Genomic DNA, 24213 nt, shown 5'->3' on the forward strand with positions numbered 1-24213 from the left:
TAACCTGCACATCTTTGGACACCAAGGGGCAATTTAGCACGGCCAATCCACCTAACCTGCACATCTTTGGAGAGTGGGAGGAAACCAGAGCACCCAGAGGAAACCCATACAGGCACGGGGAGAACGTGCAAACTCCACACAGGCAGTGACCCAAGCCAGGAATGGAAGCCAGATCCTTGGTGCTGTGAGGCAGCAGTGCTAACTACTGTGCCACCGTGCCACCCATAAATATTGCACTCCCCCCCCCCTCCCTCCCCACTCTGTTCCCCAGGCCACCTGAAGGCCAATGAACGAGACACATGTTGGTATCACCAGGGAAGAAGGTGCACATTAAACAGAGTTGATATGATTGGATGAAGAAAGTCAGGAATTTACCATCGGGTTGTCACTGGGGGAGGATGGCGAGTAATCCGTGACTGATAGCCGTGAGGTGATGGAACCGGTGAGCGAGGTGTTGGAGAGTCTTCTCTTCCTGGCACCGCTGCAGTTATTGGGAATGCTGAACGCGCATCTCTTGTGGTAGTTCAGTCCGCACCCTGTTTCCAAAGTCAAACAAAAGGTCACTCATTACGTACCCGGTTTCCAAGTCAACGCCCGACTCCTCCGGCAGACCCCTGGTGAATTGACATGGAAACCAACAACAACTTGTATTTACATAGCACCTTGAAAGAAACATTCCCAAGATGCCTCACCGGGGCTAAATTTGACAAAGCCACGCAAAGAGGTTTGGATCAGGCGAACAAAAGCTCGGACAAAGAGATGGGTTTTAAGGAATGTTGTGTCAGAGGAGAGCCCGGGGGGAGAGATTTAGGGAGAGAATTCCAGAGTTTGGGATATCGGCAGCTCGTTGTGGGGCAATATCAGGGATCGTGTCTTTTACATTTTAATTTATATATCCGTTCATATTTGGTTTCAGTGTAATGCATGCAGAGTAACATAGAGCAAGCCCAGAGGGCCAGGCCTCACCAGAGGGAAGGAAAGGGTTAACGCAGACAGCTAAAGGCCGACAGATAACGATTAATGCATGCCATCAACCTCTAATGCGCAGGAGATCTTTCCGAATTATCACGACAATGGGAGAACCGGCATTAAGACAGCCAGGCTCCATGTAGTCTAGGGAGGGCATAGACTTCTGGAAAACATGATCACCGAGCAGAGGGTGGGGGTGGAACAATTAACACATCGTTGTAGATTGGTTGGACAAATACAACGCTTTGACATTATAATCGGGTAAACGGAACTGTCCAGAGAAATGATTAACAGAGATGTACTGAACAATGCAGTCTACATAATGAGAATATAAGAACCATCTTGTGTCCAACCCGAGGAATTAATATGCTAATGTAAACCTTTGCGACTCAAAAATGTATAACACGAATCTACGATGGGCAGGGAGAACTCGCAGGCAACCCGAGATTCCAGGCCTGAGTTCATCTGTCCCTCATGCATTTGGAATAAAAGTTTTTCTTGAAGTTCGACAAGGTCTCCAAGACTCGATTCATTTTATTTCCCTCCTGCACAGCTGAAGACACAGCGGCCAATTGCGGAGTAAATAAAAATCAGGGATGTTCGAGGGGGCAGAATTAGAGGAGTACAGAGATTTCAAAGGGCTGGGGGACCGGGACAAATTTCAGAGATAGGGCGGGGCGAGAAATTTAAAAACAAGGATGAGCATTTTATTTAAAAATCAAGGCATTGCTTGACCAGGAGTGAATGTGGGTCAGTGAACACAGGGGTGGAGTTTGGGCTCTCAAGAGATGTACAACACACCAATGGGGCTTTACGCCGGTTCCAGATTTGCCCAACTCCCATTGTTGGGTGAATATTTCAGCCATCCAGCCCTCCAGCTCTTGAATTCTCCTGGCTAAAGCCACCCTCCGACAAAGAATGAAGAACAGTACAGCACAGGAACAGGCCCTTTGGCCTGTGCTGATCACGATGCCCAAACTAAACCACAAAAAAATAAGAACAAAGGAAAATACTCTTTGCCACCTTCTCAGGAACCCACAGAATCTTCAAGCACAGGAGGCCATTCAGCCCTCCCCCACCTGGGCCTGTACTAGCTCTTTAGCCAATTGAATGAGTCCCACTCTCCTGTCCCTTTGCCCAAAGCCCTACCTGGGCTTTTCTTCACCAGGTACCTGTCCAATTCCCTTCTGTAAGTCTTTTCCCCCCATTCGTAGGCCAGACAAGGTAAGTATTGCAGATTTCCTTCCCTAAAAGACATTAGTGACCCAGATGGGTTTTTCCGACAATCGACAATTGTTTCATGGTCATCAGTAGATTCTTAATTTCAGATTTTTTACAAATTGAATTCAAATTCCATCTGCTGCCGTGGCGGGATTCGAACCTGGGTCTCCCAGAACATTATAGAATCCCTACAGTGCAGAAGGCGGCCATTTGGCCCATCAAGTCTGCACCGACAACAATCCCACCCAGGCCTTATCCCCATAGCCCCACGTATTTACCCCGCTAATCCCTCTAACCTACGCATCCCGGGACACTAAGGGGCAATTTAGCACGGCCAATCAACCTAACCCGCACATCTTTTGGAGTGTGGGAGGAAACCCACGCAGACAGGGGGAGAACATGCAAACTGTGCACAGACAGTGACCCAAGGCCGGGAATCGAACCTGGGTCCCTGGAGCTGTGAAGCAGCAGTGCTAACCGCTGTGCCACCATGGTTAGTTGAGTTTCTGGATTAATAGTCTAGCGATAATGCCACTAGGCCATCGCCTCCCCTATTTCCACTGTCTGCTCAAGCGACGCATTCCAGATCATAACTCTCAACATGAAAACAGTTTTAAAAAGGGGATGAATATATTGAAATTCTCCACCCAACAGCAGCACCCCCCCCTCCCCATACCCAAGGGTGCTGGCAGCAGAGAGGACAAAGAATCTCAGAGAGAGTGGATAGGCACTCTAAGGGAGACAGTGTGGGGGATTGGTGTCAATGTATCAGCAATGCATGCTTTGGCAATGACATTGGTAGCTAATTGCCTGCTTAAAGACAAGTAATGGTTATTGGCTCAATGCCCCCCACCGAAGAGTACAAATGGACACAGTTGGACTAGTTAGTGTATAGGAGCCACAAGGCGTATGCGTCTCTCCTGTGCTGTGAGCAGAATAAACTTGCTAAAGGTAAAAGACAAGCTGCTGCAATGTTATTCCTCCATTACATACTATCATTGGATATTAATGATGGGTACAGACTGGATTGCTCCAGGGAGAGCCGGTATAGACTCAATGGGCCGAATGGCCGTAAATGACTCAATAACACCGTGGAGGCGCTATAGCTAAGAAAACTCAATAATGCTTCCACTTTCACAGGAGGCTAAGGAAATTTGGCATGTCAGCTACGACTCTCACCAATTTCACAGATGCACCGTAGAAAGCATCCTTTCCAGATGTATCACAGCTTGGTATGGGCTCCTGCTCTGCCCAAGACCGCAAGAAACTACAAAGGGTTGCGAACGTAGCCCAATCCATCACGCAAACCAGCCTCCCATCCATTGACACTGTCTACACTTCCCGTTGCCTCAGCAAAGCAGCCAGCATGATTAAGGACCCCACACGCCCCGGACATTCTCTCTTCCACCTTCTTCCGTCGGGAACAAGATACAGAAGTCTGAGGTCACGTACCAACCGACTCAAGAACAGCTTCTTCCCTGCTGCTGTCAGACTTTTGAATGGGCCTACCTCGCATTAAGTTGATCTTTCTCTACACCCTAGCTATGACTGTAACACTACATTCTGCGCTCTCTCCTTTCCTTCTCTATGAACGGTATGCTTTGTCTGTATAGCGCGCAACAAACAATACTTTTCACTATATCCCAATACATGTGACAATAATAAATCAAATCAAAGAATGACCCTGCTTTTCATAGAATCCCTACAGTGCAGAAGGAGGCCATTCGGACCATCGAGTCTGCACTGACCACAATCCCACTAAGGCCCTGTTCCTGTACCCCCACATATTTACCCTGCTAATCCCCCTGACACAGTGGTCAATTTATCACGGCCAATCAACCCCAACATAGCATCATGGGATTTTTGATGTCCACCCGAGAGGCTAGATTGGGCCTCTGCTTAGCATCTTGTTCAAAGGACAGCACATCTGACAGTGCCGCACTCCCTCAGTGCCGAGAGTGGGAGAGGGTCAGCCCAGATTGTGCACACAAGCCTCTGGAGTGGGATTAGAACCGACAGCCTTCTGATTCAGAGAGGATCCCCTGATCTCCAGTCCCGGCGGGCTTGCGGAGTCGGCTGTGGAACAGATGCAGAGCCCGAGCTTCAGGAACCTGCCATCGCGAGCAGGGGCCACACAAAAGACGGAGAGAGACTTTGGAATCTCACAGAGATGCGACACAACCGTTCCATAAATGGAAGTGCTTGGCAATGTCACACTGAGGCCCCTGTAAGTATATGTTGTGGGTGGCATAGTGGTTAGCACTGCTGCCTCACAGCGCCAGGGACCCGGGTTCGATTCCTGGCTTGGGTCACTGTCTGTGCAAACTCCACACATTCTCCCCGTGTCTGCGTGGGTTTCCTCCGGGTGCTCCGGTTTCCTCCCACAGTCTGAAAGACGTGCTGGTTAGGGTGCATTGGCCGTGCTAAATTCTCCCTCAGTGTACCCGAACAGGCGCCGGAGTGTGGCGACTAGGGGAATTTCACAGTAACTTCATTGCAGTGTTAATGTAAGCCTTACTTGTGACTATTAAATAAACTTTACTTTAAGATACAGACAGATTGGTCAAATGGGCAGATAAATGGCAGATGGAATTTAACCCTGAAAAGTGTGAGGTGATACACTTTGGAAGGAGTAATTTGACAAGGAAGTATTCAATGAGTGGTAGGACACTAGGAAGTTCTGTGGAACAAAGGAACCTTGGCGTGTTTGTCCACAGATCTCTGAAAGCGGAAGGGCATGTTAGTAGGATGGTGAAAAAGGCATATGGCACCCTCGCCTTTATCAATCGAGGCATAGATTACAAAAACAGGGAAGTCATGTTGGAGTTGTACGGAAATTTGGTGAGGCCACAGCTGGAGTACTGTGTGCAGTTCTGGTCGCCACCATTATAGCAAGGATGTGATTGGACTGGAGGAGATTCACCAGGATGCTGCCAGGGATGGAACATTTAAGTTATGAAGGGAGGTTGGATAGGCTTGGGTTGTTTTCATTGGAGCAGAGAAGACTGAGGGGCGACCTGATTGAGGTGTTCAAGATTATGAGGGGCATGGACAGGATGGATAGGGAGCAGCTGTTCCCCTTGGTTGAAGGGTCAGTCATGAGGGGACATAGGTTCAAGGTGAGGGGAAGGAGGTTTGAGAGGGTGGGGGGGATGTGAGGAAATACTTTTTTTTAACCCAGAGGGTGGTGAGGGTCTGGAATGCGCTGCCTGGGAGGGTGGTGGAGGCGGGATGCCTCACATCCTTTAAAAAGTATCTGGATGAGTACTTGGTGCATCATAACATTCAGGGCTATGGGACAAGTTCTGGCAGATGGGATTAGATATTTGTTCAGGTGTTTCTAATGTGCAAGTGCTGACTCGATGGGCCGAAGATTCTCGGATGTGCTGGATGATTCTATATAAGGCTAGTTACATTAAAGGAGGATGCCATTCAGCCCATCAGGTCCCTGCCCGCCTTCTGCATGAACCACGAGACCCTAGAAACCTTCCCTTTCCAGATAATTATCCACTATTTGGTTGCCTTCAGTCCTCGGAGTTTGTTCAGAGAAGGGAAGACAGGCAAAACCTTTCACCAATCCCCACGGGTAATTGGAGCCCAGAGTTTGGCACCAAGGTGAGGCCGAGAAAATAAACCACACGCACAAAGGTCAAATCAAAGTGAACTAAGCAAGTTCCTGCAGAAACGAGCGTTCACAAGACCAGGCACAAGGCAAAGGGATCTGGCAATAAATCCTTTCAGTTTATCATCCTGTTGTACCACAGTCAGTAAGAAGTCTCACAACACCAGGTTAAAGTCCAACAGGTTTATTTGGTAGCAAATACCATAAGCTTTCGGAGCGCTGCTCCTTCGTCAGATGGAGTGGACTTTAACCTGGTGTTGTGAGACTTCTTACTGTGTTCACCCCAGTCCAACGCCGGCATCTCCACATCACGAGTACCACAGTCAGCCAGCAGATGGGGCCCACGGACTACACGGCAAAACTAAAGTCTCCAGTTGAGTGTTTATTACGAGGGGTTATCACAGAAAATGGAAGTAGGCCATTCAGCCCTTCGAACCTGCTCCACCATTCGCTTTGACTACGGCTGATAATCAAATTCAATATCCTGATGCCCCCCCCCCTCCTCCCCACTATATCCCTTTAGCCCCTAGAGCTATATCTAATTTTTTAGGATGCAGAGATGCTTCAGTGTGATTTGGACAGGCTCAGTGTGTGGGCATCTGCATGGCTGATGCAGTGTAATGTGGATAAATGTCCGGTTATCCACTTTGGTAGCAATAATAGGAAGACGGATTATTACCTGAATGGGTGTAAATTGAGAGAGGCGGATACTCAACGAGACCTTGGAATCATAGAATCCCTACAGTGCAGAAGGGATTCAGCCCATCGAGACTGCACCGACCACAATCCCACCCCAGGCCCTATTCCCTGTAACCCCACGTATTTACCCTGCTAATCCGCCTGACACAACGGCCAATTCAGCATGGCCAATCCACCTAACCAGCACATCTTTGGACTGTAGGAGGAAACCGGAGCACCCGGAGGAAACCCACGCAGACACGGGGAGAATGTGCAAACTCCACACAGACAATGACCCAAAGCCGGAACTGAACCTGGATCCCTGGAGCTGTGAGGCAGCAGTGCTAATCACTGTGCCACCTATGCATCAGTCGCTGAAAGTAAGCGCGCAGGTACAGCAGGCAGTAAAGGCGGCAAATGGTATGTTGGCCTTCAGAGCGAGAGGATTTGAGTATAGGGATAGGGATGTTTTGCTGCAATTGTACAGGGCGTTGGTGAGGCCACACCTGGAGTATTGTGTGCAGTTTTGGTCTCCTTATCTGAGAAAGGATGTCCTTGCTCTCGAGGGAGTGCAGCGAAGGTTTACCAGGCTGATTCCTGGGATGGCAGGTCTGTCATATGAGGAGAGACTAAGTCGGTTAGGATTATATTCACTGGAGATTAGAAGAATGAGAGGGGATCTCATAGGACTGAGGTGAGGAGAAATTTCTTCACCCAGAGGGTGGTGAATGTGTGGAATTCACTCCCACAGAAAGTAGTTGAGGCCAAAACGTTGTGTGATTTCAAGAAGAAATTAGATGTAGCTCTTGGGGCTAAAGGGATCAAGGGATATGGGGGGGGGGAAGAATCGGGGGGTGGGGGGGGGGGAAAGAATCAGGATATTGAATTCAATGATCAGCCATGATCAAAACGAATGGCAGAGCAGGCTCGAAGGGCCGAATGGTCTCCTTTTTTTTCATTAATTCGTGGGACATGGGCGTCACTGGCTGGCCAGCATTTATTGCCCATCCCTAGTTGCCCCTTGAGAAGGTGGTGGTGAGCCGCCATCTTGAATCGCTGCAGTCCATGTTCTGTGGGTTGACCCACAATGCCGTTCGGGAGGGAATTCCAGGATTTTGACCCAACGACTGCAAAGGAAAGGCCGATATATTTCCAAGTCAGAATAGTGAAAGGCTTGGAGGAGAACCTGTAGATGGTGGTGTTCCCATGTATCTGCTGCCCTTGTCCTTCTAGATGGAGGTGGTCGTGGGTTTGGAAGGTGCTGTCTAAGGATCTTTGGTGAGTTGCTGCATCTTGTAGATGGTACACACTGCTGCTACTGAGCGTCGGTGGTGGAGGGAGTGAATGTTTGTGGATGGGGTGCCAATCAAGCGGGGCTGCTTTGTCCTGGATGGTGTCAAGCTTCTTGAGTGTTGTTGGTGCTGCACCCATCCAGACAAGTGGGGAGTATTCCATCACACTCCTGACTTGTGCCCTGCTTCTAGCTTCTATGTTTCTGGGTGATGTGTTGCAGCTGTAGCATGTGGGTGCCAGTGGATATAAAATCAGAGAGTTGAATACATGGCTCAAAAAATTCGTGTTGGAGAAATGGATTTTGATTCATGGGGCACTTAGTGTGACAGGGCAGAACAAAGCAAACAAACATTGAGGGATACGGACCACGTAGAGGCAAACAGTCTTTCGTTTAGAAAGGCGTTATGGGGTCACTGCAGGTTTGGTGGGTTGAAGGGTTTGTTTCTGTGCTTTACTCTACTTGGACCCTTAGAAAAAATTTCTCTCCATCTTAATTGGGAGATCCTTTATTTTGAAATTGTGCCCCCATGTTCTAGGTTCTCACACGAAGGGGAAATGTCCCCCCAGCATCCCCCCCTGTCAAGACCCCCCCTCTCCCCCCCCCCCCCCCCCCCCGAGAATCTTATATGTTTCAATAAGATCACCTAATACTTCTAAACCCCAATGGGAATGGGCTCAACTTTTCCTCATAAGACAACCCCTTCATCCCAGGAATCAGCCCATTGAACCTACTCCAAACTGCCGCCAACGCAAGTATATGGGCGGCACGGTGGTTAGCACTGCCGCCTCACAGCGCCAGGGACCCGGGTTCGATTCCTGGCTTGGGTCACTGTCCGTGCGGAGTTTGCACGTTCTCCCCGTGTCTGCGTGGGTTTCCTCCCACAGTCCGAAAGATGCGCGGGTTAGGTTGATAGGCCATGCTAAATCCTCCATAGTGGCAGGGGGCCTAACAGGGTAAATACATGGGGTTACAGGGATAGGGCCTGGGTGGGATTGTGGGCGGTGCAGACTCGATGGGCCGAATGGCCTCCTCCTGCACTGTAGGGTTTCTATGATTCTAAAAAAAAAATCCCTCCTTAGATAAGTATCTGGTGTGGAGTAAAGCGTGGGAAGGTGGTTGCAGTGAGGTAACAGGGAAATCACCATGATTCAAGAACTTCCCCACAAGGGAAAACACAGAAAACAACCTTACACTCTTCAGCTGTTCCCTGGTAACAGCTGACCAACTCTGGGCTAGGTACAAACAGGATGCGCAAAATGTCCCCACCAAATATATGACCATGGTCAGATAGAGCAAGTTTCAACAAGCCATTTACAGAGCAGAGAAGTTCAATTAAATCTCTCTGTTATAAATATGGCAAGGCTGGAGGGGGGCAGGGGAACATAGAACAGTAGAGCACAGAACAGGCCCTTCGGCCCACGATGTTGTGCCAAGTTTTATCTGAAACCAAGATCAAGCTATCCCACTCCCTATCACCCTAGTGTGCTCCATGTGCCTATCCAATAACCGCTTAAATGTTCCTAAAGTGTCTGACTCCACTATCACTGCAGGCAGTCCATTCCACACCCCAACCACTCTCTGCGTAAAGAACCTACCTCTGATATCCTTCCTGTATCTCCCACCACGAACCCTATAGTTATGCCCCCTTGTAATAGCTCCATCCACCCAAGGAAATAGTCTTTGAACGTTCACTCTATCTATCCCCTTCATCATTTTATAAACCTCTATTAAGTCTCCCCTCAGCCTCCTCCGCTCCAGAGAGAACAGCCCTAGCTCCCTCAACCTTTCCTCATAAGACCTACCCTCCAAACCAGGCAGCATCCTGGTAAATCTCCTCTGCACTCTTTCCAGCGCTTCCACATCCTTCTTATAGTGAGGTGACCAGAACTGCACACAATATTCCAAATGTGGTCTCACCAAGGTCCTGTACAGTTGCAGCATAACCCCACGGCTCTTAAACTCCAACCCCCTGTTAATAAAAGCTAACACACTATAGACCTTCTTCACAGCTCTATCTACTTGAGTGGCAACCTTTAGAGATCTGTGGATATGAACCCCAAGATCTCTCTGTTCCTCCACAGTCTTCAGAACGCTACCTTTGACCCTGTAATCCACATTTAAATTAGTCCTACCAAAATGAATCACCTCACATTTATCAGGGTTAAACTCCATTTGCCATTTTTCAGCCCAGCTTTGCATCCTATCTATGTCTCTTTGCAGCCTACAACAGCCCTCCACCTCATCCACTACTCCACCAATCTTGGTGTCATCAGCAAATTTACTGTTCCACCCTTCAGCCCCCTCCTCTAAGTCATTAATAAAAATCACAAAGAGCAGAGGACCAAGCACTGATCCCTGCGGCACTCCGCTAACAACCTGCCTCCAATCCGAAAATTTTCCATCCACCACCACCCTCTGTCTTCGATCAGACAGCCAGTTACCTAGCCAATCGGCCAACTTTCCCTCTATCCCACACCTCCTCAGTTTCATCATAAGCCGACCATGGGGGACCTTATCAAACGCCTTACTAAAATCCATGTATATGACATCAACTGCCCTACCTTCATCAACACACTTAGTTACCTCCTCAAAAAATTCTATCAAATTTGTGAGGCACGACTTGCCCTTCACGAATCCGAACACTCTGCTTGGCACCACAACAGTGACTTGCTGCAAAGGAGGGCCCCACAACATAAAGGAATCACCTGGACTGCTGCTTCAATCTCTCAGGAAATTGGGAACGGTGTAGAGGGAAACTTACTCTGTATCTAACCCCGTGCTGTACCTGTCCTGGGAGTGTTTGATGGGGGACAGTGTAGAGGGAGCTTTACTCTGTATCTAACCCCGTGCTGTACCTGTCCTGGGAGTGTTTGATGGGGACAGTGTAGAGGGAGCTTTACTCTGTACCTAACCCCGTGCTGTCCCTGTCCTGGGAGTGTTTGATGGGGGACAGTGTCGAGGGAGCTTTACTCTGTACCTAACCCCGTGCTGTACCTGTCCTGGGAGTGTTTGATGGGGACAGTGTAGAGGGAGCTTTACTCTGTACCTAACCCCGTGCTGTCCCTGTCCTGGGAGTGTTTGATGGGGGACAGTGTCGAGGGAGCTTTACTCTGTATCTAACCCCATGCTGTACCTGTCCTGGGAGTGTTTGATGGGGACAGTGTAGAGGGAGCTTTACTCTGTATCTAACCCCATGCTGTACCTGTCCTGGGTGTGTTTGATGGGGACAGTGTAGAGGGTGCTTTACTCTGTATCTAACCCCGTGCTGTACCTGTCCTGGGAGTGTTTGATGGGGGACAGTGTAGAGGGAGCTCTATTCCGTCCCGTTCAAGTACAGGTCAGATACAATCTTCCAGATTTCCTATTGCCGATCGTGGTCTGGTGCCTCTTGTTGAAAAGTGGTGGATGCCAGATGGGAATTTGACACCCCATGGTTGAATTGCCAGTTGAGAGTCAGGTGAAGAGGAGTTGAGGTAATGGGGAGTGCTCACCACCGGTGAAATCAGCAGAGGTATCGCCTTCCACAGAAAGCCAAGAGTAAAATATATCTTACCATCGCATTTCAGCCCCTGTCTCACTAAGCCAAACAGCATCTCTCCACAATGATCACAGAACGCTGGAGCACGATATGAGTGCACATTCAAGGTGTGCGGGCGAATCTGGAAGTCCTCAAACGTTGCTGCACCTGATAAAAAAACAAAGATAATTAATGTTAATTCATTGAGGCAGTACGGAGGGAAATAGCAAATCGCAGATCACAGGGGCAGTGCAGAGGGAGCTCCGTACAACATCCCAGATCACAGGGAGCTCCGTACAGCATCCCAGATCACAGGGAGCTCCGTACAACATCCCAGATCACAGGGGCAGTGCACAGGGAGCTCCGTACAGCATCCCAGATCACAGGGGCAGTGCTGAGGGAGCTCCGTACAACATCCCAGATCACAGGGGCAGTGCACAGGGAGCTCCGTACAGCATCCCAGATCACAGGGGCAGTGCACAGGGAGCTCCGTACAGCATCCCAGATCACAGGGAGCTCCGTACAACATCCCAGATCACAGGGGCAGTGCACAGGGAGCTCCGTACAGCATCCCAGATCACAGGGAGCTCCGTACAGCATCCCAGATCACAGGGAGCTCCGTACAACATCCCAGATCACAGGGGCAGTGCAGAGGGAGCTCTGTACAGTATCCCAGATCACAGGGGCAGCTCCGTACAGCCTCCCAGGTCACAGGGGCAGTGCTGAGGGAGCTCCGTACAACATCCCAGATCACAGGGGCAGTGCAGAGGGAGCTCCGTACAGCATCCCAGGTCACAGGGGCAGTGCTGAGGTAGCTCTTCAGGGTTTCCCAAGTTAGATGCAATCTCTCTGGACCCGGAGTACAATTTGTCTGAGTGCAAAAGGTCCCTCAAACCTTCTTCACTCAGAATAAGGCTCATTTATTCCATCATGAACATCCTGCTACCCTTTGCTCTGCCTATAGACCATTGAACCAAACAATGGCAGAAATGTCTGCTTAATTCAGAAAACTATTCAATATTTGGCACCGAGCGAGAGTGCATCTGTGCAGGGAGCACAAGAGAAAGAGAAGTGATTTGTTAATCATTTGGGTGAGACAAGGTCGGAGAGATTTTATCCTGATTTCCAAAACCAACCCACAACATTAAAGTGAACATGAGCTCATTCCTGGCAACAGCACAACAGGATAGTCTGACAGAAAGAAAGAGTCTTTTATTCCACCCCACACCCTGTGTTTCCCCTGCCCAAACAGAGTTCCTCACTGCGCTGTTCGAAAGAGAAGCAAATCTGGGAATCAGGGTCATTACTTTGCTGACAATGGATAGAAAGATCCCGCACACCGACTATAACTTAAAACTTTGCTGGGAAATAGAACAACCTTTCATTGCCAGTACACAAGTGCCATTGTGAAGTATTCCCAGGACAGGTACAGCACGGGGTTAGATACAGCGTAAAGCTCCCTCTACACTGTCCCCATCAAACACTCCCAGGGCAGGTACAGCACGGGGTTAGATACAGAGTAAAGCTCCCTCTACACTGTCCCCATCAAACACTCCCAGGACAGGTACAGCACGGGGTTAGATACAGAGTAAAGCTCCCTCTACACTGTCCCCATCAAACACTCCCAGGACAGGTACAGCACGGGGTTAGATACAGAGTAAAGCTCCCTCTACACTGTCCCCATCAAACACTCCCAGGACAGGTACAGCACGGGGTTAGATACAGCGTAAAGCTCCCTCTACACTGTCCCCATCAAACACTCCCAGGGCAGGTACAGCACGGGGTTAGATACAGAGTAAAGCTCCCTCTACACTGTCCCCATCAAACACTCCCAGAACAGGTACAGCACGGGGTTAGATACAGAGTAAAGCTCCCTCTACACTGTCCCCCATCAAACACTCCCAGGACAGGTACAGCACGGGGTTAGATACAGAGTAAAGCTCCCTCTACACTGTCCCCCATCAAACACTCCCAGGACAGGTACAGCACGGGGTTAGATACAGAGTAAAGCTCCCTCTACACTCCCCATCAAACACTCCCAGGACAGGTACAGCACGGGGTTAGATACAGAGTAAAGCTCCCTCTACACTGTCCCCATCAAACACTCCCAGGGCAGGTACAGCACGGGGTTAGATACAGAGTAAAGCTCCCTCTACACTGTCCCCATCAAACACTCCCAGGACAGGTACAGCACGGGGTTAGATACAGAGTAAAGCTCCCTCTACACTGTCCCCATCAAACACTCCCAGGACAGGTACAGCACGGGGTTAGATACAGACTTCAAAAGAGCCTCACAGTACTCTCCTCCTCTGTACACGGATCAACTGGTATTTCCTCTGTCTTTGTGGGATCGTGCTGTGCATAAAACACAGCCCAGTGCATCTACTCGAGTGCCACTGCAGTTCAGGCACTCAGAGGTTCGGGTTGCATCGATGCCTTCTCAACCTTGCCTCTCGCCTGAGGTGTGGTGACCCTCGGGTTAGATCACCACCAGTCAGCTCTCCCCCTCAAAGGGGAAAGCAGCCTCTGGTCATCTGGGACTGTGGCAACTTTACCTTTATTTAAACAATGTCCCCTGTGTGTCTGAAGCAAGTAACACGGGGCTCACCTCAGATGGTTCTGGGTTCAGGTCCCACTCCTGAGACTCTCGACCATCATCCAAGCGGACACTCTTGATCAATTGGGCCAGTGGGCTGATGAATGGCAGATGGAGTTTAATTTAGACAAATGCGAGGTGATGCATTTTGGTAGATTGAACCAGGGCAGGACTTACTCAATTAATGGTCGGGCGTTGGGGAGAGTTACAGAACAAAGAGATCTCGGGGTACATGTTCATAGCTCCTTGAAAGTGGAGTCACAGGTGGACAGAGTGGTGAAGAAGGCATTCGGCATGCTTGGGTTCATTGGTCAGAACATTGAATACAGGAATTGGAATGTCTTGTTGAAGTTGGACAAGACATTGGTAAGGCCATACTTGGAATACCGTGTGCAATTCTGGTTACCCTATTATAGAAAGGATATTATTAAACTAGAAAGAGTGCGGAAAAGGATTTACCAGGATGCTACCGGGACTTGATGGATTGAGTTATGAGAGACTGGATAGACTGGGACTTTTTTCTCTGGAGCGTAGGAGGCTGAGGGCTGACCTTATAGGGGTCTATAAAATAATGAGGGGCATAGATCAGCTAGATAGTCAATATCTTTTCCCAAAGGTAGGGGAGTTTTAAACTAGAGGGCATAAGTTTAAGGTGAGAGGGGAGATACACAAAAGTGTCCAGAGGGGCAATTTTTTCACACAGAGGGTGGTGAGTGTCTGGAACAAGCTGCCAGAGGTAGTAGTAGAGGTGGGTACAATTTTATCTTTTAAAAAGCATTTAGATAGTTACATGGGTACGATGGGTATAGAGGGATATGGACCAAATGCGGGCAATTGGGATTAGCTTAGGGGCTTTAAAGAAAAAAGGGCGGCATGGACAAGTTGGGCCAAAGGGCCTGTTTCCATGCTGTAAACCTCTATGACTCCAGTGCAGTACTGAGGGAATGCCACACCCATCAGAGAAACCCTTTCTCAGATGAGATGTTAAACTGTGGGGCCCATCTGCCCGCTCAGGCAGAGATTAAATACCTCATATTATTATAATCCCCCGTGTCCTGGCCAATATTTATCTATCAACTATCGCTTCAAAACGTAACTTATAACATTGCTTTTAGTGGAACAGGCTGTGTGCAAAATGGCTGCCACATTGCCTACTCTACAACAGAAACTCTAAGACCATAAGACGTAGGAGCGGGAGTAGATCATTCGGCCCATCGTGTTGCTCCGCCAATCAATCAGATCATGGCTAATTTGATGTCATAATCCTCAACTCCACTTACCCCCATAACCCCTTGATTCCCTTACTGATTAAAAATCTGTCTATCTCAGCCTTGAACATACTCAGTGACCCAGTCTCTACAGCTCTCTGTGGTAAAGAATTCCACAGATTCACTCCCCCCAGAGAAGAAATTCCTCCTCATCTCGGTCTTCACTGGGTGACCCCCCTCTCCCCTAGACTCTCCCACAGGGGGAAACAACCTCTCAGCATCTACCCTGTCAACCCCTGAGAATCCGATGTCTCAATAAGGTCGCCTCTCACTCTTCTACACTCCAATGAGTACAGGCCCCAACCTACTCAATCTCTCCTCATAAGAAACTCCCTCCATACCCGGGATCGACCTAGTGAACCTTCTCTGGACTGCCTCCAATACCAGTATATACTTCTTTGCTAAATATGCTTTGAGAAAGTGCTTCATTGATTGTAATCAAAGGTTGTGAAAGGTGCTATATAAATGCAAGTCTCTTATTACACTAATTACAATTATATTTCCTGGATAATGGTGCACAGTTACGCAATCACTGAATCAGTCCCTGACCAATGGGAGTGGAAGATAGTTGATGGCCACTGAAGCAGGCAAGAATCAAATCCAGTCTGGCGTTAAAGACAAATTCTACGTCGAGGCACTATCTAGCTTCACAGAATTAGGAGCAGGAGGATGCCCTTTGAGTAGCCCCTCTCCCCCATCCACTCACTCCAAAACACCACACCTTTCCAATGACCAATCCACCTAACCCGTACATCTTTGGACACTAAGGGGCAATTTAGCATGGCCAATCCACCTAACCTGCACATCTTTGGGGACTAAGGGGCAATTTAGCATGGCCAATCCACCTAACCTGCACATCTTTGGACACTAAGGGGCAATTTAGCATGGCCAATCCACCTAACCTGCACATCTTTGGGGACTAAGGGGCAATTTAGCATGGCCAATCCACCTAACCTGCACATCTTTGGGGACTAAGGGACAATTTAGCATGGCCAATCCACCTAACCCGCACATCTTTGGGCACTAAGGGGCAATTTAACATGGCCAATCCACCTAACCTGCACATCTTTGGGGACTAAGGGGCAATTTAACATGGCCAATCCACCTAACCTGCACATCTTTGGGGACTAAGGGGCAATTTAACATGGCCAATCCATCTAACCCGCACATCTTTGGGCACTAAGGGGCAATTTAACATGGCAATCCACCTAACCCGCACATCTTTGGGCACTAAGGGGCAATTTAACATGGCAATCCACCTAACCCGCACATCTTTGGAGGGTGGGAGGAAACCCATACAGACCTGGGGAGAACGTGCAAACTCCACACAGACAGACACCCGAGGCCAGAATCAAACCCAGGTCCCTGGCGCTGTGAGGCAGCAGCGCGAACCACTGTGCCACCGTGCTGTCCCATCTCCTGATCTCGCTGTTAAATGGGAGACCATTTATTTTTAAACTGCGTCCCCCTAGTTCGAGATTCCCCGTGAGAGGAAGCATCCACTCAGCATCTATCCTGTCAAGTCCCCTCAGAAAATGAATGTTGACATAAAATCACCTCATTCTAATGGGCAGAGGCTCAATTTACTCATCCTTTCCTCATGAGACAAAACGCCTCATCCTAGGAATCAGTCAGGTGAACCTTCTCGGAGCTGCTACCAACGCAAGTAAATCCCTTCTGTCTGGGGCAGGATCTCCTTTCTGATCCTGGTTCAGCAAAAGCCAAAGTAGCACTTGTGTCTCATGGTTCAGGCAGCACATTCTGGGAGGGGTGGAGGGGGAGGGTGGAACTGAAGGTGGGATCTGTAATGGCACTGGACCTGAAGATGGTCACTCCTTGGCTCCAGTTTCTTCCAGTGTGATACTGTTGGCAACCAGAAGATTGTCCTAACCAGGATAGGTTTGGTGGATTGGCCGTGCTAAATTGCCCCTTAGGTGTCCCAAGATAAGCGGGTTAGAGGGACTAGTGGGGTAAATATGTGGGCTTATGGGGGATGGGGAATGGGCCTGGGTAAAGCGGCAATGTTGAGACTTGGCGCAGGCTCGATAGGCCAAATGCCCTCCATCTGCACTGTAGGGATTCAATGATTGTAACTTCGCTCTACGAGAAAGACCTCAACTTGCAGAGTAAGCAGCATGCAAAACCGCGGGGCAGAGGAAGCCGAGACTTCCTGCTGCAGAGTGAAAAAGAAAAGCAGCAATTTGCAGATGAAAAATAACCCCCTCCCCGCCTCCCCCAACACTCAACCCTACCCTCCACTCACAATAGGTTCCAAAACCTGGGGCGCTTACAGCATTAAACAGACTGAGCAGTGAGGAAACAGTGTGTTTGAGATTAAAGACCACACTCCATTCCAGAACATTCTCTTTTTTCCTTATCCCTCGTGTTTCTATCAAACTTCCCCTTAAGCACATTTGCACTATTCGCTTTGAAGACTTGTGGTGGTGAGTTCCACATTCTAACCACTCTGATTTTCTCCTGAATTCCCTGAGGTAAAGTCGCCCAGATAACCATAGGCTGCCCTCCCCTTAAACAAAGAGAACACGAGAGAGAGAAAAAGGGAGAGAGAGAGAGAGAGAGAGAAAAAAGGGAGAGAGAAAAAGAGAGAGAGAGAGAAAAAGGGAGAGAGAGAGAGCAAAAGGGAGTGAGAGAGCAAAAGGGAGCGAGAGAGAGAGAGAGAGAGCAAAAGGGAGCGAGAGAGAGAGAGCAAAAGGGAGCGAGAGAGAAAAAGAGAGAGAGAAAAAGGGAGAGAGAGAAAAAAGGGAGAGAGAGAAAGGGAGAGAGAGAGAGAGAAAAAGGGAGAGAGAGAGAGAGAGAAAAAGGGAGAGAGAGAGAAAAAGGGAGAGAGAGAGAGCAAAAGGGAGTGAGAGAGCAAAAGGGAGCGAGAGAGAGAGAGAGCAAAAGGGAGCGAGAGAGAGAGAGCAAAAGGGAGCGAGAGAGAAAAAGAGAGAGAGAAAAAGGGAGAGAGAGAAAAAAGGGAGAGAGAGAAAGGGAGAGAGAGAGAGAGAAAAAGGGAGAGAGAGAGAGAGAAAAAGGGAGAGAGAGAGAGAGAAAAAGGGAGTGAGAGAGCAAAAGGGAGCGAGAGAGAGAGAGAGCAAAAGGGAGCGAGAGAGAGAGAGCAAAAGGGAGCGAGAGAGAAAAAGAGAGAGAAAAAGGGAGAGTAAAAAAGGGAGAGAGAGAAAGGGAGAGAGAGAGAGAAAGGGAGAGAGAGAGAGAGAAAAAGGAAGAGAGAGAGGGAAAAAGGGAGAGCGAAAAAGAATTTAAGTTTATTTATTAGTGTCACAAGTAGGCTTATATTAACACTGCAATGAAGTTACTGTGAAAATCCCTAGTTGCCACACTCTGGTGCCTGTTCGGGTACACCGAGGGAGAATTCAGCATGGCCAATGCACCCGAACCAGCACGTCTTTTGGACTGTGGGAGGAAACCGGAGCACCCGGAGGAAACCCACGCAGACACGGGGAGAACGTGCAGACTCTACACAGACAGTGACCCAAGCTGGGCATCGAACCCAGGTCTCAGGCGCTGTGAGGCAGCAGTGCTAACCACTGTGTCACTGTGTCGCCCACTGGAGCTGACTGGTGGTGATTTCATCTGAGGGTCGCCACACCTCAGGCAAAGGGCAAGGTTGAGAAGGCGGGACCTTCATGACTAACCTCAACCAGTACGGGAACAGTACCCCTGCTACTGGCATCACTCTGCGTCAGTAACCAGCCATTCAGCCAGTGAGCTAAATCGACTCCCAATTCCCCATATAATTAGTCTATCTAATATACTTCCTGAGAAATCTGTCCCATCTTTCCTGACAGGTGGAACCTCTCAAGTTCTGGCATCATCCTTGTGAATTTTTTTTGCATTTTCTCCAGGGGCCCCTTATGGCTCCTGCTCTGACCAAGACCACAAGAAACTGCAAAGGGTCGTGAACATAGCGCAGTCCATCCACGCAAACCAGCCTCCCATCCATTGACTCTGTCTACACTTCCCGCTGCCTCAGAAAATCAGCCAGCATAATCGAGGACTCCACGCACCCCGGACATTCTCTCTTCCACCTTCTTCCGTCGGGAAAAAGAGACAAAAGTCTGAGGTCACGTACCAACCGACTCAAGAACAGCTTCTTCCCTGCTGCTGTCAGACTTTTGAATGGACCTACTATTAAGTTGATCTTTCTCTACACCTTAGTTATGACTGTAACACTACATTCTGCACCCTCTCCTTTCTGTCTCCCCTGTGTACTCTATGAACGGTATACTTTGTCTGTATAGCGCGCAAGAAACATTTTTCACTGTATGCTAATACGTGACAACAATAAATCAAATCAAAATCCTTACTCCTCTTTATAATGATGTTGAAAGGGCATTTAAAAGTTAAAGTGTCACAAGTAGGCTTACATTCACACTGCAAGGAAGTTACTGTGAAAATCCCCCAGTTGCCACACTCCGGCGCCTGTTCGGGGACACTGAGGGAGAATTTAGCACGGCCAATCCACCTAACCTGCACATCTTCGGACTGTGGGAGGAAACCGGAGCACCCGGAGGAAACCCAGGCAGACACGGGGAGAATGTGCAGAGTCCGCACAGAATCTGACCCAAGCGGGAATGGAACCCGGGTCCCAGACTCAAGGCCGAATTAGGAAGATTTTTGAGTGACAAGGGAACCAAGGGTTACTGGAGGTTGAGGGTTGCACTGTGGAGAAGCAGGAGAGCGAGTTGGTGCCACATTCCGATCAGCCATGGTCGGATCGAACGGTGGACTTGACTCAAGGGGCCGAATGGCCAGCCTTTTTTGGTCTCATAGGATATGTGCATCGCTGGCAAGACCAGCATTTGTTACCCATCCCTAGTTGCCCCTTGAACTGAGTGTCTCACTCGGCCATTTCAGAGGGCAGTTAAGAGTCAACCACATTGCTGTGGCTCTGGAGTCACATGTAGGCCAGACCGGGTAAGGACGGCAGATTTCCTTCCCTAAAGGGGACATTAGTGAACCAGACGGGTTTTTACGACAATCGATGATAGTTTCACGGTCACTGTTACCAAGACTAGCTTTCAATTCTAGATTTTATTCATTGAATTTAAATTCCACCAGATGCCAGGGAGGGATTTGAACCCATGCTCCCCAGGGGCATTAACCTGAGACCTAAATAGCTGGTCCAGTGATATTACCATAATCCTCCAATGCAATTAGGGGCAACACAGTGGTTAGCACTGCTACCTCATAGTGCCAGGGATCCAGGTTCGATTCCCGGCTTAGGTCACTATCTGTGCGGAGTCTGCACTTTCTCTCCGAGTTTGCATGGGTTTCCTCCGGGTGCTCCGGTTTCCTCCCAAGGTCCAAAAGATGTGCTGGTTAGGGTGCACTGGCCATGCTAAATTCTCCCTCTGTGAAAATCCCCTAGTCGCCACACTCCTACGCCTGAACAGGTGCAGGTGCGTGGCGACTAGGGGATTTTCACAGTAACTTCATTGCAGTGTTAATGTAAGCCTACTTGTGACACTGATAAATAAACTTAAACTGTTTTAAACTCAAATAAGGGGAATTATGAAGGCACAAAGACAGAGGTGACTAAAGTGAAATTAGTGTAAGTTTAACAATTCCATTTGGCTGATTAGATTGTGGCATTAACTCCACTTTGCTGTCTCTCTCCCCGCCCCTCCCCAGCCCCCCCTCCCCTCCCTTGGGGTAGGGATCCCTAAACAGTAACAACCCTCTCGTAATACGGAGGCCTGATCTGTGCAAAGTCAGCAGCACTAACCTTTGTACAAGATAACACAGGTGCCAATAAACAATAGAGGCGGCGTTTTAGAAGCGCAATCACTGTGGTAATGCAGCCAAATGTGTGCACAGCAAGATCCCACAAACAGCAATGAGATCAGCCCTTTCAATGATTTTGGTTGAGGGCTAAATATCGACCAAGACACTGGACAGAACTTATCTTGCTCTGTTTTCGTTCAAATTATATTGGACAATCATAAATAAAAATAATTACCAGATAATCCATTTAGTAGTGAGGAATAATTTAATTAACGGGACTATTGCCCTTTAGTTCAGCAATTGATGTGTGCAAGGTCCAAGCCTAGGTTCCTGGGTTGATTGCAATAAATGATCAAGGTTTGATTTATGAGCTGTTGTTGTAACATTTTCAACTACGCAACTTTAATTAGCTCAATCTCAGTCTGCCCAATCAGAATCAAGGCTGTGCCAGGGTCAGAAACGGGGGGTGGAGACCTCAGAGACACACAGAATCCCTTTGAGTAAGAAGAGGCCATTCAGCCCATCGAATCTGCAGCGACTCTCTGGCAGAGTAACTTACCCAGGCCCTCTACCCACCCGCCCCGCCCTTTTGGCTTGGTTGGCACAGTGGTTAGCACAGTGGTTGGCACTGCTGCCTCACAGCGCCAGGGACCCAGGTTCAATTCCCGGTTTGGGTCACTGTCTGTGCGGAATCTGCACGTTCTCCTTGTGTCTGCGTGGGTTTCCTCCGGGTGCTCCGGTTTCTTCCCACAGTCCGAAAGACGTGCTGGTTAGGTGCAGTGGCCATGCTAAATTATCCCTCAGTGTACCCAAACAGGCGCCAGAGTGCGGTGGCTCAGGGATTTTCATAGTAACTTCACCGCAATGTTAACGTAAGCCTACTTGTGATACTAATAAATAAACTTTCCAGTAACCCCGTTTATTTACCATAGCTAATCCATCTGACCTACATATCTTGAGAAAACGAAGGCGAGTTTACCATGGCCAATTCACCTAATCTGCATATCTTTGGATGTTAAGGGGCAAGTTAGCATGGCCAATCCACCTAACCTGCACATCTTTGGACACCAAGGGACAATTTACCATGGCCAATTCACCTAATCTGCATATCTTTGGATGTTAAGGGGCAAGTTAGCATGGCCAATCCACCTAACCTGCACATCTTTGGACACCAAGGGACAATTTAGCATGGTCAATCCACCTAACCTACACATCTTTGGACACTAAGGGGCAATTTAGCACGGCCAATCCACCTAACCTGCACATCTTTGGACACCAAGGGGCAATTTAGCATGGTCAATCCACCTAACCTACACATCTTTGGACACTAAGGGGCAATTTAGCACGGCCAATCCACCTAACCTGCACATCTTTGGACACCAAGGGACAATTTAGCATGGCCAATCCACCTAACCTACACATCTTTGGACACTAAGGGACAATTTAGCATGGCCAATCCACCTAACCTACACATCTTTGGACACTAAGGGACAATTCAGCATGGCCAATCCCCCTAACCAGCATGCATTTCGGACTGTGTGGGAGGAAACTGGAACACCCGGAGGAAACCCACGCAGACACGGGGAGAACATACATATTCCACACAGACAGCGACCCCGAGGTGGGAATCTAACCCGGGTCCCTGGCGCTGAGGGGCCAGCAGTGCTAACCCGCTGTGACATTGTGCCGCCAACTCGAGCCTCCAGATCTGAGTGTGGTAGGGGCAGCCTCTTACCTGACAAAACGACTTCAATCAGGTCCCCTTCCTGGATGTCGCCAGCCGATTTCACCAACTGGAGGATGTTGTCGCAGGTCGGGTTGTGTCTGAAGAGGAGGATTTTGTCGTACATTCCGTAGAAGCCACATTCTGGGAACTGGGGAGAGAGGGACAGCAGGTCAGACCAGTCACGATACGAGAGGACACAGGTTTAAGGTGCTGGGGGGTAGGTACAGAGGAGATGTCAGGGGTAAGTTTTTCACTCAGAGGGTGGTGGGTGAGTGGAATCGGCTGACGTCGGTGGTGGTGGAGGCAAACTCGTTGGGGTCTTTTAAGAGACTTCTGGATGAGTACATGGGATTTAATGGGATTGAGGGCTATAGATAGGCCTAGAGGTGGGGATGTGATCGGCGCAACTTGTGGGCCGAAGGGCCTGTTTGTGCTGTGGCTTTCTATGTTCTATGATACAGGGGTGTTTGTACAGAGTACAATCTCATCCATCACTGTGTGAAATTGCTGCGCAATCACTTAAAATCCTGAAAAATGTGTTAATTTTTATAGGAATATATTTCTCTCCCTCATAAAGCCAGCCCACCGTTTGAGGCCTACCAACACAGGCTATTATCTCTGCCAAGGACGTGTCTCTGGCTCAGGCGCTGACACAAAATATTGCTAATCCACAATGAGGAGAGGGTGACCTCATGGCACGGTGGCACAGTGGTTAGCACTGCTGTCCCACAGCACCAGGGTCCCAGGTTCGATTCCTGCCTTGGGTCACTGTCTGTGCGGAGTTCTCCCCGTGTCTGCGTGGGCTTCCTCCGGGTGCTCTGGTTTCCTCCCACAGTCCAAAAGACGTGCTGGTTAGGGTGCGTTGGCCATGCTAAATTCTCCCTCAGGTGCACCCGAACAGGTGCCGGAGTGTGGCGACTAGGGGATTTTTACAATAACTTCACTGCAGTGTTAATGTAAGCCGACTTGTGACCGTAATAAAAAAATAAACTAATAAACCATTTGTAAACCTGAAGGTTGAACTAAGCAAGCGAAGGGCCTCAAGGCAGCTCTGTGGGTTTCTGACGGGAATGGGAGGTATTACCTCGAATATCTGTCCCTTGCCAACAGACAATTGAATAAGTAAGTCTCCCAGGAATAAAATAAAGTTACTTAAATGGACTCTGGGAGCAGGGAAGATGAAGACGAGCCCCTCATGGCGGACCAACGCTTTTTCTGCCTCACGCCTAGGTTAGCTCAAGATGATTTTGCAGAACTTTTCAAGTAAAGTTTATAAATTAGTCATAAGTAAGGCTTACATTAACACTGCAATGAAGTTACTGTGCAAATTCCCTAGTTACCACACTCCGGCGCCTGTTCGGGTACACGGAGGGAGAATTTAGCACGGCCAATGCACCTAACCAGCACGTCTTTCAGACTGTGGGAGGAAACCGGAGCACCCGGAGGAAACCCACGCAGACACGGGGAGAACGTGCAGACTCCCGACAGACAGCGACCCAAGCCGGGAATTGAACCCGGGTCCCTGGCGCTGTGAGGCAGCAGTGCTAACCCACCGTGCCACCACGCCATCCAAA

At 49.0% G+C, this 24213-nt stretch overlaps 1 protein-coding gene across 1 annotated transcript in view; it reads right to left on the reverse strand.

The window, feature by feature from the left end:
* LOC144488647 (serine/threonine-protein kinase D2-like) overlaps nt 1–22783 on the reverse strand; it is a gene marked incomplete at its 3' end in the record, with an annotated part of 56055 nt that extends 33272 nt beyond the window's left edge. The window contains exons 1-3 of the mRNA XM_078206715.1: nt 22649–22783; nt 11338–11469; nt 376–536 (exon numbers count right to left, since the gene is read on the reverse strand). Coding sequence (XP_078062841.1) covers nt 376–536; nt 11338–11469; nt 22649–22763 — 408 coding nt within the window. The remainder of the gene's footprint in view (nt 1–375; nt 537–11337; nt 11470–22648) is intronic.
* Nucleotides 22784–24213: the final 1430 nt, after the last annotated feature.

The sequence above is a fragment of the Mustelus asterias genome, unplaced genomic scaffold (assembly GCF_964213995.1).
Source record: "Mustelus asterias unplaced genomic scaffold, sMusAst1.hap1.1 HAP1_SCAFFOLD_1736, whole genome shotgun sequence".
Classification (NCBI taxonomy): domain Eukaryota; kingdom Metazoa; phylum Chordata; class Chondrichthyes; order Carcharhiniformes; family Triakidae; genus Mustelus; species Mustelus asterias.